Source organism: Capra hircus, chromosome 5 (assembly GCF_001704415.2).
Source record: "Capra hircus breed San Clemente chromosome 5, ASM170441v1, whole genome shotgun sequence".
Lineage (NCBI taxonomy): Eukaryota > Metazoa > Chordata > Mammalia > Artiodactyla > Bovidae > Capra > Capra hircus.
Genome location: NC_030812.1, coordinates 90,498,634 through 90,516,350, shown reverse-complemented (window position 1 = coordinate 90,516,350; position 17,717 = coordinate 90,498,634). Strand labels below are relative to the sequence as shown.

The 17,717-nt window shown below is 37.4% G+C and overlaps 1 protein-coding gene across 1 annotated transcript; it reads right to left on the bottom strand.

Moving 5' to 3' along the window:
• Window positions 5,049-14,525, bottom strand: RERGL (RERG/RAS-like). Its single transcript, NM_001285599.1, has 5 exons — window positions 14,461-14,525; window positions 12,529-12,585; window positions 9,602-9,675; window positions 8,302-8,450; window positions 5,049-5,349 (listed from the first exon to the last, which is right to left on the bottom strand). Exons 1-5 carry the CDS (start codon window positions 14,510-14,512, stop codon window positions 5,067-5,069), a joined length of 615 nt encoding a protein of 204 aa, NP_001272528.1. The 5' UTR covers window positions 14,513-14,525; the 3' UTR covers window positions 5,049-5,066.

Below are 17,717 nucleotides of genomic sequence, written 5' to 3'. Positions count from 1 at the left end.
AGGCTACAGTCCATAGGTCACAAACAGTTGGATATGATTGAAGCAACTTAGCACATACATATGTTGTGAAATGATTACCACAATCAAGTTAACTAACACACCCATCACCTCACATAGTTATCTTTTTTCTTTTTGCTAAGAATGCTTGTTCTTATTCCTTTGTTCCATAGACTCCTTGTAACAGTGTCATCTCAGATCACCTTGCTGAAAAATCAAGGTACAGTAAAGAAATATTAATATACACAAATATGAATAGTATACTTAGAAAAATCTTGATTCATCACAGATACATATGTATAGATTAAGCTATAAGAAAATTTTCATACCATTTTGACAGTAGAGTTCTTCCATTTGACATACATAAGTATGTTACTTTTTAATGCAAAATCAGCCCCAAAGAATCATTCTTTTACTGGGAAAATAATTTTAAAGAATGAAGACCAAATCTCTTATTTGGGCAAATAATAATAACAAAATAAATTTTTAAAAATAAAAGTATAAATGTTTAAAATGATATATATATTCATATCCATATACTTATATAATCAATATTAATATTATAAAAATTAGTAAAAGCCCTATAAATAGTTGATCAAAAAATATGTCCTACTGAATTTATGGGAATAATACACAAAAGAAGTTTATTTCTTATTTACAAAGCAATGCAATCTGAATATTCTTAGTTGATAAGAAGCACTCCTCACTCAAGCTTGATGTGATAGTGCCAGGCAAAAGAGGACAAGCTCTCATTACAGATCTGCCCAGAGATGACCATGAAGTTCATAGGTAAAAGCAAACTGTCCCATTTGTCAGTAGACTTTGTTGTGTACCCTGTAAGATAGGAAGGTGTAATACAAGACAGTACAGAGTTTTAGACCATGATCAATAGTTTTGCCAGTTGGTCAGAGGTATCTGTAAGAGGTGGGCTTCCCAGGTGGTACAGTGGTAACGAATCTGCCTGCCAATACAGGAAACGTGGGTTCTGTCCCTACATGGAAAAGGTTTCCCTGGAGTAGGAAATGGCAACCCACTCCAGTATTCATGTCTGGAAAATCTCATGGACAGAGGAGCATAGCAGGCTATAGCACAGAATCGAAAATGACTGAGCATGCATGCACACATCTGTAAGAGGTAAGATTGGAAGAACAGTGCCAAGAAGGACTGGAGGAAAAGTATGTGAATGGATCTCTGAGAGACAGCATAAAATTTACAGATCTTTGTGTATCATTTTAATGCCCACTGGAGAGCATCCACCAATGAGAAATCACTTTACATCCAAATGAGCAGGATGAACTGCCCTACAGATAATCTTCTTTTTGCTTGACTACTGTTGTGCTTATATGTAATGGACTCAGGATAATAATGGCCTTGGTGGCAGGGATGGGAGCAAGGTTTGAGCCCGCAATATGGACTTTGCCTCAATAAAGCATCTAAGTTTCCAACCAACCAGTATAAAAAATGGAGCCTTACTCTGGATACAGCATTGTTTCTCTGGGGGCTAAGTGAATGGATAAACAGGCTAATAGGCTAAACAGTTGTTGTTGTTGTTCAGTCGTTAAGTCATGTCCAAATTATTGCAACCCCATGGACTGCAGCATGCCAGGCTCCTCTGTCCCTCACTATTTCCCAGAGTTTGCTCAAATTCATGTCCACTGAGTCGGTGATGCTATCTAACCATTTCATCCTCTACTGCCCCCTTCTCCTTTTGCTTTCAATCTTTCCCAGCATTAGAGTCTTTTCCAATGAGTTGGTTCTTTGCATCATGTAGCCAAAGTATTGGAGCTTCAGCTTCAGTGACAGTTCTTATAATGAATATTCAGGGTTGACTTGACTTCCTTTAGGGTTGAATGATGTGATCTCCTTGTAGTCCAAGGGACTCTCAAGGTTAAACAGTCATTGGGTTAAACGCTGGCATCCAGATTCTGCTGTCCCAGGATTCTATCAGTTGCATTGATACTGACAAGTGTGGTTCAATGGCAGCATCTCTACAGTCAGCTCTGCCCGGTGGAGCACAGTCACTATGAAGCTTGTCAAAGCTCTTTGCCTCTTCACCACTCTGTTCCTCACTTCCTTATAGTAAAGGAAGTTCCTCTGAATCATCCCAGAGAACACAATCAGATGGTGGGTTCTTGGGCCCAACCCTTCATAACAATTCAAACTCCCCCATCTTTATGAACATTCTGAACTATTTTGTAACTACCACATACAAGTTCCCTTATTCCCACTTGTATATCATCCAGGTTAGCTTTCTCTAGAACAGGAGAGCTAAATGTTAGCTCATGACTCACCATGAGCAAGAAGATGTCAATGAGATGGATTCTCTCCTATGCAGCCTAATAGTTTGTATTACCCTCCTGGACTCCTGTCTACCACCTTCTACTGAAGATCTTTTACATGGTCTCCAGGTTAGTGCACATACATGTTGAATTAAAAAAAAAAAAGTACAACATGACAGTTGCGAGTTAAGTTTTATTTGGGGCAAAATGAGGATGGAAACCCAGAAGAAAGTGTTTCAGATAGCTCTGAGAACCTGCTCCTAGGAGGTGAGGGGAGGAGGTAGGATATATAGGATTTTCACAACAAAAGACAGGTAGTCATCAGGTGGTACAGTGATAAAAGAATCTGCCTGCCAATGCAGGAGGCTCAAGAGACACAGGTTCCATCCCTAGGTCTGGAGGAGGCCATGGCAACTCCAGTATTTTTGCGTGGGAATTTCCATGGACGGAGGAGCCTGGTGGGCTACAGTCTATGGGATCACAAAGAGTTGGGCATGACTCTGAGCACATAGTCGTCAGAAACATCAAAAGATTACCATTAATTAGAGAAACCAGATATCCTAAGTTAAGGAAGTTAGTAGTTTTCTATGTACGCGAAGATGCAAGAGTCTGGGCTCCCTGAAATCATTCCTTTCATGTGCACCTCAGTTATCTGGTGCCATTATCTTGTGTTTTCACAGCCTGAGTTCCCCCAGGGCTCCCCGCAGAACCCTGCAGGGCTCTCGGGCAGAGAATGGCTGCAGAGAGTGGCTGCTAGATGGAGGTATTCTTTTCCTTCCTGAGTTTCCTCAGGACTCATCAGCTTATGTTGGAGGGCTGCAGTCGCTGATGACTGTGACATCCTTGTTTACTGATATGACAGGAAATACTCCATTTCTCAATGTTAACTCTATAACTCAATGTTAGCAGGTTTGCATGTACACCCAGGTTAACCTCTCAGAAATCAAACCTTACTTACCAGTGATTTGGCTGAAATCAGGCCTCGACCTGCAACCTGAACTGCAGCAGTCAGCAGGCTCACCAAGGATGGCAGAAGGGGCGCTGCAGTCCAGGAGGTGGACAGATGACTTCGGGGGTGGGGGGGAAATCGTACCCTATGTAATGGTAGAAGGCCCCCAATTTTTTTTAAATGTTTTTATCTTATGTAATACTTATTTCAGGACAATAAAGGCTTCAAGCTTATATATTTACCAACTAGTTTTTACCTTTTCCTTCCCCTATGACATCTAGATTTCCAAATGAACTTAAATTAAAAAAAAAAAAAACTAATACTTTAATCTAAAAAGAATCTTAGCTGTATAAGTTAATTACTCTATGATAATTGCCCTTGTTACTATAGTATACATTAAAGAAAGGTAGACTTTTCATCATCAGACTGACCTTAAACTATGTACTTATGGATAAGAAATTAATTTTTTTTTCTATTGGGGAATATCATTTTACAATGTTGTCTTGGTTTCTGCCATACAACAATACAAATCAGCCATAATTATACATATATCACCTCCAGATTGAGACTCCCTCCCCTCCCTCTATTCTACCCCTCTAGGTCATCACAGAGCACCAGGCTAGGTTCCCTGTGTTATATAGCAACTTCTCACCAGCTATCTATTTTACATATGGTAACATATATAGTAAGTTGCTTCAGTCGTGTCCTACTCTGTGCAACCCCATAGATGGCAGCCCACCAGGCACCCCGTCCCTGGGATTCTCCAGGCAAGAACATTGGAGTGGGTTGCCATTTCCTTCTTCAATGCATGAAAGTGAAAAGTGAAAGTGAAGTTGCTCAGTCATGTCCAACTCTTAGTGACCTCATGGACTGCAGCCTACCATGCTCCTCTGTCCATGGGATTTCCCAAGCAAGAGTACTGGAGTGGGTTGCCATTGCCTTCTCCAAACATATATATGTCAATGCTAATTTCTCCATTCGTCTGACTTTACTCTTTCCCCAGAATTTAACTTCTTAAGGCCTTAGCTGTTAAAAAAAAAAAAAAACCTGTGTGATCTTAAATAACTCAGTGCTTTATTATAAATACACTTTCTAAATTAAATCCATGCACTTCTGTTAAATAGATCTTGAATTTTACAACTTGATAAATTAAGCTCCATAATATATTGAAGAAGTGAAGTGAAAGTTGCAGTCATGTCTCTTAGATACCCCATGGACTATACAGTCCATGGAATTCTTCAGGCCAGAATATGGACTGGGTAGCCATCCCCTTCTGCAGGGGATCTTCCCAATCCAGTGATCAAACTCAGGTCTCCCACATTGCAGGTAGATTCTTTACCAGCTGAGCCACCAGGGAAGCCCAAGATTACTGGACTGGGTAACCTATCCATTCTCCAATGGATCTTCCTGACCCAGGAATCGAACCAGGGTCTCCTGCATTGCAGGTGGATTCTTTACCAGCTGAGCTACCAGGTGAATATAACTATATATTTCATCTAGAAGACATATATAAAATAAAGGTAACAGAACCCTAAAGAATGGTAGTTTAAGAAAATTACATAAGTAGGGTTTATTTGGCAAGGTAAACTGTACAGTAATCCACCATTAGATTATACTAATATTATTCTGTGTATAGAGAAAAGGTTAAGTGTGAAACAAAATGTATAAGATACAAGCAACCAAAAAGGCAAACTATATATTTGAAAACACAGTTGTGGATCACGGTCAATTATTTCATATCTCTAAGAGAATGCTTTAGTTGCACGCAAAAGGTAAATTTAATTACCATACAAATGTTTGAAACTCTCTGATATAATAAATCCCCCAGGATCACATGTCTACTAAACAGATTTCCTTCTCTTTCCAAATACATTATTGATCAGCTTGGCCATGGATTTAGATCCACTGTATCTTCTCTTTTCTTTGAGTTTGAAATTTGTCAGGATGTCCTTGATAATTCTGATAAACATCATTTCCACCTCCAGAGATTGCTCGGCTGCAGACAGTTCACAGAATTGGCACCGGTTATCCAATGCCAGTTTGTGCCCTTCTTCCCAGCCAACCTCTCGCACATGACAGAGATCTTGCTTGTTACCTACCAAAAGCACTGCTGACTCCACAGCTCTGAAATACAGATACACAATTCTTTGGTAAGACTGCTTTACCAACTCTTTTTTTATATATTAAGTAGGTTTATATAAAAAAAGAATTATAGAGCACCCCCCCCAAAAAGGAAAAAATATTGTGTGTGTTATTTGTGTTCGTCTGTATTTGTAGTCATGTGTATATCCTCATTTACTCATAAAAAGGATTTTAGATTAAATGATGACACAGACCCAACAAAACTCTTAAAGCATAAGATTTGAAGTGGCACAAATCTATTCCCGGAACTATGGCTCTGTTTACTAACAAGACATGAGTGTGACATCATTTTCCATTTTCAGTTCTCTTATATGTTAAAAAAAAAAAAAAGGTAAAATAGTTCTCATCACCCAGAATGAAGATGTATATAAAAACTCTAGCCCAATGCCAGGCTATAATAAAAATAATAATAATAATAAAAGCATCTTTTATTAAAGATGCTTACTAAGCATTATTTTTCATTTTCTTATCAATTGAAAGAGGACTAGCTACTGCTTCTTTACTAATTAAATAATTCAAATACAGTTTTCTTAAGGAAAAATATTAATCAGTACTCATCACTGTTTGTTCCCTGTTAATATTCATTATAACATACTCTAAAGAAAATTTTACCATCCTGTAACTTTGTACAACTTTTCTGATTTATTTAAGAAATATATTTCTTTGTTAAGGAATATATTTCTTTGTCTTTGGCAAATATCAATATAATCTCTGTGGTTACAGTGCAACATTTCTAAAGCAGTTTCATTTGAAGAATACAGTATGGCTACTAGTCCTTAAATGACAAGAAATAGTGCCAAGATATCTACTATAGGGAAGAAATGGGAAAATGAAAAGTCTTCAACACCATCTCAAGAGATACTGTATAGAAACCACCAAAGTATGTTTTATTCACATGATGGTTTGAGCCATCAAGGAAAAAGCATTGCATGTCTAACACTAGACTCTTGATGATACTAATAGTACCTTTTTATATAGTTCATATACGAATAGTATCTTTTTACATAGGGCTTCCCTGGTGGCTCAGACGGGTAAAGTATCTGTCTACAATGCGGGAGACCTGGGTTCGAGCCCTGGGTTGGGAAGATCCCCTGGAGAAGGAAATGGCAATCCACTCCAGTACTATTGCCTGGAAAATTCCATGGACAGAGGAGCCTGGCAGGCTGCAGTCTATGCGGTCGCAAAGAGTCTGAGATGACCTAGCGACTTCACTTCACTTCTCTGGTAGTTCAGCTCATAGAGAATCTGCCTGCCATGCAAGAGATCCCAGTTTGATTCCTGGGTCACAAAGATCCACTGGAGGAGGGATAGGCTACCCACTCCAGTATTCTTAGGCTTCCCTGGTGGCTCAGACAGTAAGGAATCTGCCTGCAATGCAGGAGACCTGGGTTTGATCCCTGGATTGGAGGATCCCCTGGAGAAGGGAATGACTACCCACTCTAGCATTCTGGCTTGGAGAATTCTATGGACAGAGGAGCTTGGCAGGCTACAATCCATAGGGTCACAAAGAGTTGGACACAATGGAATGACTTTCACACATATAGTTCAGAAAATTATTGTGAAGAATTAATGGGGAAGAATAAATGAAATATTTTGATGGATAAGTCACAAATATCAGATATAATTTTATAAAATAATGCCATATTTTCTATCTATAGATAAGAGATTTGGAAATAGACTCTACTTAAAGATTGAAAACGAAATACCCAAGAATTATTTGATCAACATATTAAGAAGATTGCCTGAAAATGTCAAATATAGGGATTTTTTTAAATATACATTTTTTAATTCTTCTTGAGTGATTCTTTTGATATGGAAGAATAGCAAAGTAATTTTAATTATTTACCCTTACCAAAGTTATGGTGCGTAAACATAAAGTATTTAACACCTGAAACAATGGAGTTCCCTCAAAATCAGTAATATTATAGGAAATCAGAGCGCTGAGGTTTCTTAGTAAAATCATATTCTTTTCTCCTACCATGTTTCCCTCAGTTCTATAATCAGAAAAAGAAGGTCTAGAAATTAAAGGGTTTACCCAAGGTCAATCAGACATAAACAAGAATTTACATCAAATGACTCCAAGGGGCCACCCCTTATCAATTATTATCTGATTATTTCTTGATAATGGGCATTTAAAAGAGATATTAAAATCACAGATATCCTTTTTCAGGAATAATATTGTGCTTCCTTGCTTCCCAAATTAGCATGATATTAGAGAAGGGCAAATCTGGTTAAGAGCACAAAGAATCCCTTATACCAGCATGTTGAACAAAAATAACTATTTTAAAGGGAAAGGATAAAACAATTTTTTTAAAAAAAGGCAAACTAAAAATGGGAAATTCATAGGTTTAAACATATATCTACTAATGCAAAAATAGTCTAAGGCATCGTTCTGTTTTCCTGCATAATGACTTGTGTCAAGACATTACAATAGGGCATTGTAGATTGGCTCTTTATTTTAGGAGGTGAAATGGAGAAAAATGTAGTCTCATACTTAGAATTTGTAATGGTTTGATTATTCAGTCTATTTTGCTTTGATAGACTGATAATCCCAATGACTAGAAATTGAATGCCAAATGTAATATATCTGGATTTATTTAATATTTTTGCGGGAATGAAAATGAAAGGTGGAAAGGGAACTATCTTGTGTACAAAGGACTATTATTTTGCAAACGAGTGCCATGTTAACAATAGAAGCTGTCTTGTAAAACAGTCATTTTTTCGGGGCAAGTAACTGTTGATGTCATTCAGGATATAAAGTATTCTCATCTTATTCCTTTTACTACCTGTGTAACTCCTGCGGAATGGAAGGTGGCTTGTTCAGGGCTGTTAAATTTTGTAATTGGAAGCCTGTATTAAACTCTTCCTAATGATGCTTACAGCTCTATGATGATTTACTAAAAAGAAAGTAGAGAGGAATGAAAAATACCTTACCTTTTACAATGACTTGTCTGTGGCTCCCGAATTCTGTAGATTAATGCTTTTGCAAACGCAAAGGAAGACCTGTCACTGATGTCATACACAATAACAAACCCGTCCGCCCAGTGCAGCTCACTTGTGAGGGAAAATTTTGCTTTCTGTGGCTGAAAATAAATCAATGGTAAATAAATCCTACCATTGAAAGTAGTAGGATTGGATCCCTGTATTTTACATGACAGACAGTTAATTAATGGAGACCCATTTTACCTGGAAGAGAATTCAGTAAGGCAAGTACTAGTATTTTCTGAAATGTAGTTTCTTTGTATCACAATTTTTCTTTTATCAAAAGTGATCAAAAATTTTTTAAAAATAAAGAACTATAATAAAGTTATATCTATTTCATTTGATAATTTTTTTCTCTAAAAAAAAAAAAACCTTCTCTTTTTCTGAAAATTTGATGAGGCCTAATAATTGCCTTTTATATCATATCCACACAGGAGACAGTATCTTCTATATTAGTGAACAGAATATGTGTTGATTTTTTGGTACCAGACTTAAATCAGTAAAGCAACAATAGTGATTAAGGTTTAGCAAAAAAGATTTGAAGGATGTTTGCTATACCCAACAAAATCTATCCCACAGGGGATAGAGGTGTTTTGAAATATTGAACAGCTGGCCACCCTTCTCTTACTTATATAATTATATTTAAACTTTTTGTGTTTGAATAAAGGGGTTTGTACTCAAAATCCTTCTTACTTTGGTTTTATCAACAGTGGTTTAGTTATCTGGTGGCTCAGACAGTAAAGCATCTTGCTTACAATGCGGGAGACCTGGGTTCGATCCCTGGGTCAGGAAGATACTCTGGAGAAGGATATGGTAACCCACTCCAGTACTCTTGCCTGGAAAACCCCATGGACAGAGGAGCCTGGTAGCCTACATTCCATGGGGTTGCAGAGTTGGACACGACTGAGCAACTTCACTTTCACTTTCTTTAGTTATCAACAAATGCAACTTAGCAAACATATAAACTAAATTAATAAGGCATTAAACTATTAGTATTTGATAGCTACATTGTGACCTGATAAAAATATATTAGGAAAGCATAATAATATTGCTATTTTAAAGATATCTATAACATGATAATTTTGTCATAATTTTACAGAGAAGCTAGATAATACACTAAAATAATTTCTTAAATTTTTAATAATTAAAATTGAGAAGTAACTTCAATATTAAGGCTAACAACTGCACGCTTACCCTTATCCTATCTTCTTCAAATCATGATTGAAAACATAAAACTATTTTTTTTACTTACCTGGGAACAAGGGTCATATATTTCTAGATTCAATTGCTTCCCTTCCAAACACAAATGCTTGTTATAGATAGACTCTGCAAAATATGCATATACTCATTATCAGTATGGAAATATTCCAGAATTTTAAAACATGGATTTATATTTCGATCAGCCAAATATAAATATAGCCCTATAAATTCAACCAGTCATATTTTAGTTTTAGTGGCTTTTCTTTATTGATAGCGGTCAAAAAAAACATGTATTTGCTATATTTGCTTATATATATATATTTCTTAAAAACGAACTTCACCACTATACCTACTCACTGACATGTTTTTGTGCCTGTAGATTAGTCTGTTCATTACTATAGCCTCTAGAAGAGTATCTGCCACATGACAGGTGTTCAATAAATATTTCGTGAATGAATGAAAGACTTCATTTCTGTAACTGTCCCTCCAGTGTTTTCATACAAGACCTAACTTCTCTCCAGAATTGTATACTGACACAATTGCAAACTGACACGTGATCCATTCTGGCAAACACTCCATAACCCACGGTAGAAAGATGTAGCTGACATTTGGGAAAGCCGGCTACAGGGGGTTAGGGATGACATTTGTTTTATGCGACTCAATTAATTAATTAATTTTTGGCTGTGCTGGGTCTTTGTTGCTGTGGGAGCTTTTCTCTAGTTGTGGTGCACGGGCTTCTCATTGCAGTGGTTTCTCTTGCTGGGAAGCACAGGCTTTAGGCGTGCTCAGACTTCAGTAACTGCAGCATGCGGCCTCAGCAGTTGTGGCTCCCAGGCTCTAGAGCACAGGTTCAACAGTTGTGACTCATGGACTTAGTTGTTCTGCAGCTTGTGCGATCTTCCTGGACCAGGGATTAAACCTGTGTCTCCTGCATTGGCAGGCAAATACTTTCCCATTGAGCCACCAGGGAAGCCCAGGGGTAAATTCTGAGATCCTTCTAGGCTACACAGAATGAAATTTGTCACCGTTTCATTAAATCTTAAAATATGTTTTCAGACAGTTTATTCTAAACCTTATAAGCTTACTACCGTGAGCTATCAGCAGTAAAGAATCTGCCTGCAATGCAGGAGACACAGACGCAGGTTCCATCCCTGGATGGGGAAGATTCCCTGGAGGAGAAAATAGCAACACACTCCAGTATTCTTTCCTGGAGAATCTCATGGACAGAGGAACCTGGTGGTCTACAATCCATGGGTTGCAAAGGAGTCAGACATGACTGAGAGATTAAACAACACCAATAACCATGAGCTATGTAATTTCCTCCTGAGACCTTTAAAAATACCTACTCTCAATACTCAAAAACTGCCAGCAGGGGTCACCAGCTCTTAACATTTTAGAATTTTATTACTTCCCCCTGTAGCCTTTATTTACACATAACATCATTTTTTGGCTAATTAATCTTCTTGCTGTGGACCTTTAACTCACTTGATTGTCTTTATGAATGTCTCTAGGTCTTATTTTTCAATAGAGGTATAATAGCCAGAAATATGCATACTTCATTTGCTTATATAACTATGTTGTATTAAAGATTAAGGTGACATTTAATTTTGTTGTTGCTGTTAATTGTTCTTTGTACGTGTGTATTGTTTTCCAGTTTTGGAACACTTTCTCATGCCTTACTCTTAGTTTGTGTGTTATCTGGCCCTTTATGACTGAAGTTGTTGACCTGAGAAATGAAACAGTAAGAATTTCTCTTTCCATATATTTTTTCTTCCTATAATCAGTTTTCAAGAGCTTGCCCTAAAACACTCACAGCATCATATGAACTAAAATACTATGTTGGCTACATGCAGGTGGCACACAATGCAATACTTCAAGGTTGTTTTCTAAAATACTCTAATAATGCTACCTCATAAATGAATGCTAAAGATTTTTGTCATTGTTTATTTCTCATGAAAAACACTTGCAATCATAACTTCTTACTCTAAGTATTATGGAATGGAAAAAAAAAAACACCACCTTTTTCCCAATTCTATTTCTTAAAATCTTCATTCCTGTTAAAAAAACAAAAAACCTTTCCCCACCTTGCCTTCAATCAGGTAAGATATTAGTAGCATTATATAGATTAATTGTTGAGCCAAAAATATATTCAAACTTCTGGCAAAATTCCCCACTTTTTATTAATTCCCCACTGTGGCATTTCCCATATGTCATTCTAATTTTGATAAAAATAACAAAATTATAGTAGAGTTAGTGAAATGATCCTAAGATTATACCAAGGTGCCCTGGCACCTGTTTCAGAATTTCTCTGAAACTTATATAAGCAACCTACATAATTATGATATGATATTTAGTCAAAGCATAATTTTCCTGTTATTTTCACCTGGTCTTGTGAAAATAAGCATTTATTAAATAAACACTTTAAATAAAAATAAGCATTTATTTTGTAGTTACTTGTGCTTTTATAATTAATTTGTCTTTATCTCTCAGCAGATGTTGCTTAAATTTTAAAATTGTTTCACAGTTTAACAAAACCCCCACACTCACTTGCTCTGCAAAGGTTGGTGCAGATGGGTGGGTCCCAGGTTTAAGGGTTTTTAGTTCTAGACTGAAACCAACTGTATTTCTAATGTATCTCAGTTAACATAAAACTGGATAAGTTTTATCATGAAAGAATATTTAATTAAAATACTTATTTGGGCTTTTAAATCAGAGTCCATGAATTAAACAAGTTTCTGAAAAGTGCAAAAATGGAAGATTCTATGAAAATGCTTATCTGATGTTAATTTCAAGAAGAAAATGGAACCCACTCCAGTATTCTTGCCTTGAAAATCCCATAGACAGAGAAACCTGGTGGCCTACATACAGTCCATGGTGTCGCAAACAGTAAGATAAGTCTTAGCAACTGAGCACACACAGACTGATGTTAATTGATGATGCTGAAGTTTTAAAGTGAAAAAGTCTGAAGTAGTGACTTACCAAAATTAGAAGCATATTCTCCAATGAAGCGCTTGGTAAGAAACCTTACTATAAGGGCTGCAAAACAAAACAAGCTGAATTTAAGGTCTTATCATTTTTTAAATATAAATTTATTTATTTTAATTGGAGGTTAATTACTTGACAATATTGTATTGGTTTTGCCATACATCAACATGAATTCGCCACAGGTATACACATGTTCCCCATCCTGAACCCCCCTTCCTCCTCCCTCCCTGAACCTTCTTACACTGTTGGTGGGAATGCAAACTAGTACAGCCACTATGGAGAACAGTGTGGAGATTCCTTTAAAAACTGGAAATAGAACTGCCTTATGACCCAGCAATCCCACTGCTGGGCATACACACTGAGGAAACCAGAATCGAAATGTCTTATCATTTTTAAGACACAGATAACAACTTAGCTTCCCTGGTGGCTTAGACAGTAATGAATCCGCCTGCGGTGCGGGAGACCTGGGTTCAGTCCCTGGGTTGGGATGATCCCCTGGAGGAGGAAATGGCAACCCACTTCAGTATTCTTGCCTGGATAATCCCATGAACAGAGGAGCCTGGCAGGCTACATTCCATGGGATCACAAAGAGTCAGACAGGACTGAGCGACTAAGCACAGCACACATGTATGTACGTAAGGTTTTATCTCTTGGCTTAAAACTTACCAACTATTAATGAAGAACTTGAAGTTTTACTAAATTCTGGTCTGAATAATAATCAGTAAGATTAGCATCATAAAACCATAAAAGTTAGAAGGCTAGAAAGAAAGTGATCTTACTGTGGTGCCCACTCAATTCACTGTATAAGTAATTCACTAAGGCAAACACACATAAGAAACCTCAGCTTTGCAACAGAGACAGATTCCTTATTAAATCTGAGATGCAAGACCATGATATCTTTTTATTTCATCAAATTAATTGTGGCTCCAAGGTGCCACATGTTTATAACAGTGGCCAGGACTGTATTTGCCTCTCCTGCGATTGTTTAAGGAAACAGGGACTTCAAAATCCAAGAAACAGAGGGTCGCCCTCTAGTGTTGGTTTATCTTACTGCAGCTCCTGGGTCTGGCCAGTTAGGATTCACTAGGCTCAGGTGGCTCTGTTGGCAGCCATCATGTAATAAAGACAAACGTGTAGTTTCCAAGGTCATGGGCACCGTGTCGCTCAGTTCCCAGGCATTTACAAAGCCACGTCCCCATCTCCCTTCAAAGTGTTTTGTTTTTCTTTTTCCTCCTCTGTAACGTGGCTTATGTACACCTACAGCTGATTTATCTTGATATTTGGCAGAAAACAAAATTCTGTAAAGCAATTAACCTTCAATTAAAAATAAATAAATTTTTTAAAAAGTTAAAAACAATCCACAGGTCTTCACACATTTCTCTCCACGGTTAGTCTCAGGGCAGAGGAATCTTTTCAAGAATACTGCTTGGCCACTGTGGCTTCTCAGGGGGCGCTGGCAGTGAAGAACCTGGAGGGCATGGCAACTCACTCCAGTATTCTTGCCTGGAGAATTCCATGGACAGAAGAGCCAGGTGGGCTACAGTCCCTAGGGTCGCAGAGAGTCTGACAAGACTGAAGCGACTTAGCACACACGCGTGCAGGTGTGGGGGCAGTGTGACCGAGTGAGAAGTACGTGGGGTCACGATGGAGGGATTTCCTGTTGGTCCTACTTATTTTAAACATCAGTAGAACAAGATACAAATTAATACCTCAAACAGATGTGTTCTTCAACCTGTATATACATTTTATAAATACAAAGTTAATTGCACTACTTGCTTATAAAATGAAAACTCTTACTGAGAAATAATATATAGCTATATCAAGCCTATAATATGTGTGTGCAATATGTTTATATATATATATATATAATGTCAATATATTTCTCACTCTCTGTGTACTCTACACCAGAAAAAAAAATACATTTACCAGATTTTCCTGTTCCTTCACCTCCCAAAACAGTAAGCTTCACATCATTCATCTTGCTTTCCTCCTCCTCCTCGGTCTGTGCCGTCTTCTGCGGTTATCCTGAGTTGAGCCAAGCATGTGTTTTCCAACATCCTTTTTATTATTGCTACAAATTCCCCTAAGGCCAACTCCACCCCATACTCTTACCATCCAATAATAACTTTAAAAATATTTTCAACTAGTTTTGAACATGTCTCTTAAAAAAAATAAATAAGTGGACTTACTATTTAGACATACAAAGATTTATTTAGCCAGTAGTTAGGAGCTTAACAGAAGCTTAGCTCCTCATATTCAACGTTCATGTACCTAAAATATCTACCTTCTCCTAGAACCTAGAAAAATGATCTTTCTTCATTAAGAAAGTTTTTAGAGGATGGGTAAACATTCCTGTAAATTTCCTATAGCTGGATTAGTTTTGCTTTTTTCCTATTAATAGCTGAGGCTACATTTTCTTGGAATTTTCTTTCCTGCGAAAGACAAGATGAGATGTACCTGTGTGCTAAGTTGCTTCAGTTGTGTCTGACTCTTTTTGACCCTATAGACTGCAGCTTGCCAGCCTCCTCTGTCCACGGGAATTTCCAGGCAAGAATACTGAAGTGGGTTGCCATGCCCTCCTCCACCAGCTCTTCCTGACCCAGGGATCAAGCTCACATATCTTATACTGCTTGCATTGGCAGGTGGGTTCTTTACTACTAGTGCCACCTGGAAAGCCCTTATGTAACACTTTATAATTAGGAAAAAGAAATTTCAAAAAAGAACGTTTGGAAGGGCTGTTCTGACATAATTCACTCCTGCTATGAAATAAAAGGGTCAACCTGATATGCACAATTACCACTCCGTTACCCTTTTTTTAAGTCAATGGTCCTTGCTACTCCAAGAACCCAAATTATTAATATTTTCTTCCCTTTCTTTCTCCTTATTTGTATATGTATAAATTTGAGAGTTGAGAAAAGAGTATAACAACCAAAAGAGAATGATTCAAACTTTGTGGACTACATTTTAAGACCCAGGTAAAGAAGTTTCATTTCTAGGCTGAGTCTATTGTAGAAATACATGCTTCTTAAAAATGCATTTATTTAATAAAAATTCATTAACTGCCACTCTTTGTTAAGATTATATTGAGTTTAATTAAATAGGCCAACAAATAAATTATTTAATAACAAATTTTCTGCCCAGTTGGAGTCTACAATCTACTAAGAGAAAAATGGAAATATAATTATAATAAATATTATCATTGCTAAAATGGAGCTTTTATGAAGAGCTGGAGAAAGTAGATCAGAAGATAGAAGAGTCTTCAAAAAGTAGGTAAATTTGAAACATGAACAGGACCTATGGAGAGGAAAGAAAGAGTGACTGGGGAGAAGCGTCTATTCCAAAAGAAGAAATAGACTCCATAAAGACAAAAAGGCAAGATGGAATATGACAATTTGTGGGATTAACAAGGTAACAGATGAATAACTTAGATTTTCCCTTTTATTACAAATTATACAATATTTTAAAAATAAGCAGTGTTCTCTCTTTAATCCATGCCATATATTAAAAGTAACAAGAATGATTTTTTAATGATGTTTACCAGCTGATATATTATACTTTAGAATTAAATGGTTTTACTCTTTTAGGAGAAATCCTAGTCTTCCTAAGAAATTTCTGATTGATGTCTTTAGAAAGTTTAATATATCTAGTGATAGGAAGGAACAACTTAACTTCATAACAAGCATTACACTGAAAATAACATATGGAAGGTTGTTACTGGCATTTTCTCATTGTAGCCTGTTCTTCCCTATGTCCACTGGATCCCAAAGTATATTTAGTTAAGAAAGCAGTATGGGATTGAGATAGAGTGAAGTTTATAAACCTGAACAAAGAGAATATCAGTCAGTTAGTCAGTTCAGTCGCTCAGTCGTGTCTTACTCTTTGCGACCCCATGAACCACAGCACACCAGGCCTCCCTGTCCATCACCAGCTCCTGGAGTTTACCCAAACCCATGTGCATTGAGTCGGTGATGCCATCCAACCATCTCATCCTCTGTCGTCCCCTTCTCCTCCTGCCCTCAATCTTTCCCAGCATCAGGGTCTTTTCAAATGAGTCAGCTCTTTGCATCAGGTGGCCAAAGTATTAGAGTTTCAGCTTCAACGTCAGTCCTTCCAATGAACACCCACTGATCTCCTTTAGGATTGACTGGTTGGATCTCTTAGCAGTCCAAGGTACTCTCAAACAGAATATAATCATGCACAAACTTTTCTAAGAAACAGAGTGTCTATACATATATAACATATATTTTTTCAGCATCACATAAAGTTTGCTTAAAATAAAATATTCTGAAAGACAATTATACTACCTAGAATTTTCTCAAACCTCCCTAAAGAAACATCCATTCCCAACCAAGCGAAAAGCATTTATTGCTTTATTCATTTATTTAATGAACATAAATTTATTAAAGGTCTACTATGTGCTTGGTACTATTCTCGGTACTAAAAATCTATCCATGGACAAAGTACTGACAGATTCTGGTCATAAGAGATGGACATTTAACACCAAAATAAGCAATCAATTACATATCCGGTATTCATGAATGTTGTTATATTTTTGTTACGTTTTGTTTCTCTAAAGTTAGGTTGGGCTTCCCTGGTGGCTCAGAGGTTAAAGCATCTGCCTGGAATGCTGGAGACCTGGGTTCGATCCCTGGGTCAGGAAGATCCCCTGGAGAAGGAAATGGCAACCCACTCCAGTATTCTTGCCTGGAGAATCCCATGGAGGCAGGAGCCTTGTAGGCTACAGTCCATGGGGTCAGAGTCTGACACGACTGAGCGACTTCACTTTCACTTTCAAAGTTAGGTTAACCAGCCCTTCTCAGCTAATCTCATTTCTCTGTAGTTTCTGTTAAGAGTAGATGCATAATTTCCATCAAAAGCTTCAAATTCACGGTAATGGAATAACAACAAATATCCAAGGAGAGAGAGTATCTTTGTTCTACATTATCCTGTTTCAGATCTTGAAAAGATGAAATAATTCCCGACTCTTTTCTGTGTTTTGTTGTTGTGTGTACCCAGTAGCATCCGACTCTTTGTGACCCCGTGGACTGTAGCCCGCCAGACTCCTCTGTCCATGGGATTTTTCAGGCAAGAATACAGGAGTGGGTTGCCATTTTCTCCTCCAGGGGAATCTCTCCAACCCAGGGACTGAACCAGCATCTCTCACATCTCCTTCATTGCAGGAA

Bases quoted from the DNA above. Each gene is read 5' to 3' on its own strand.
- RERGL (NM_001285599.1), bottom strand. From the start codon at position 14,512: ATGAATGATGTGAAGCTTACTGTTTTGGGAGGTGAAGGAACAGGAAAA. The intron at 9,676-12,528 runs GTAAGTCACTAC...CATATTTTGCAG, and splicing joins AGAATATGCTTCTAATTTTG to AGTCTATCTATAACAAGCAT. The intron at 5,350-8,301 runs GTAAGGTATTTT...TCTGTATTTCAG, and splicing joins CAGACAAGTCATTGTAAAAG to AGCTGTGGAGTCAGCAGTGC.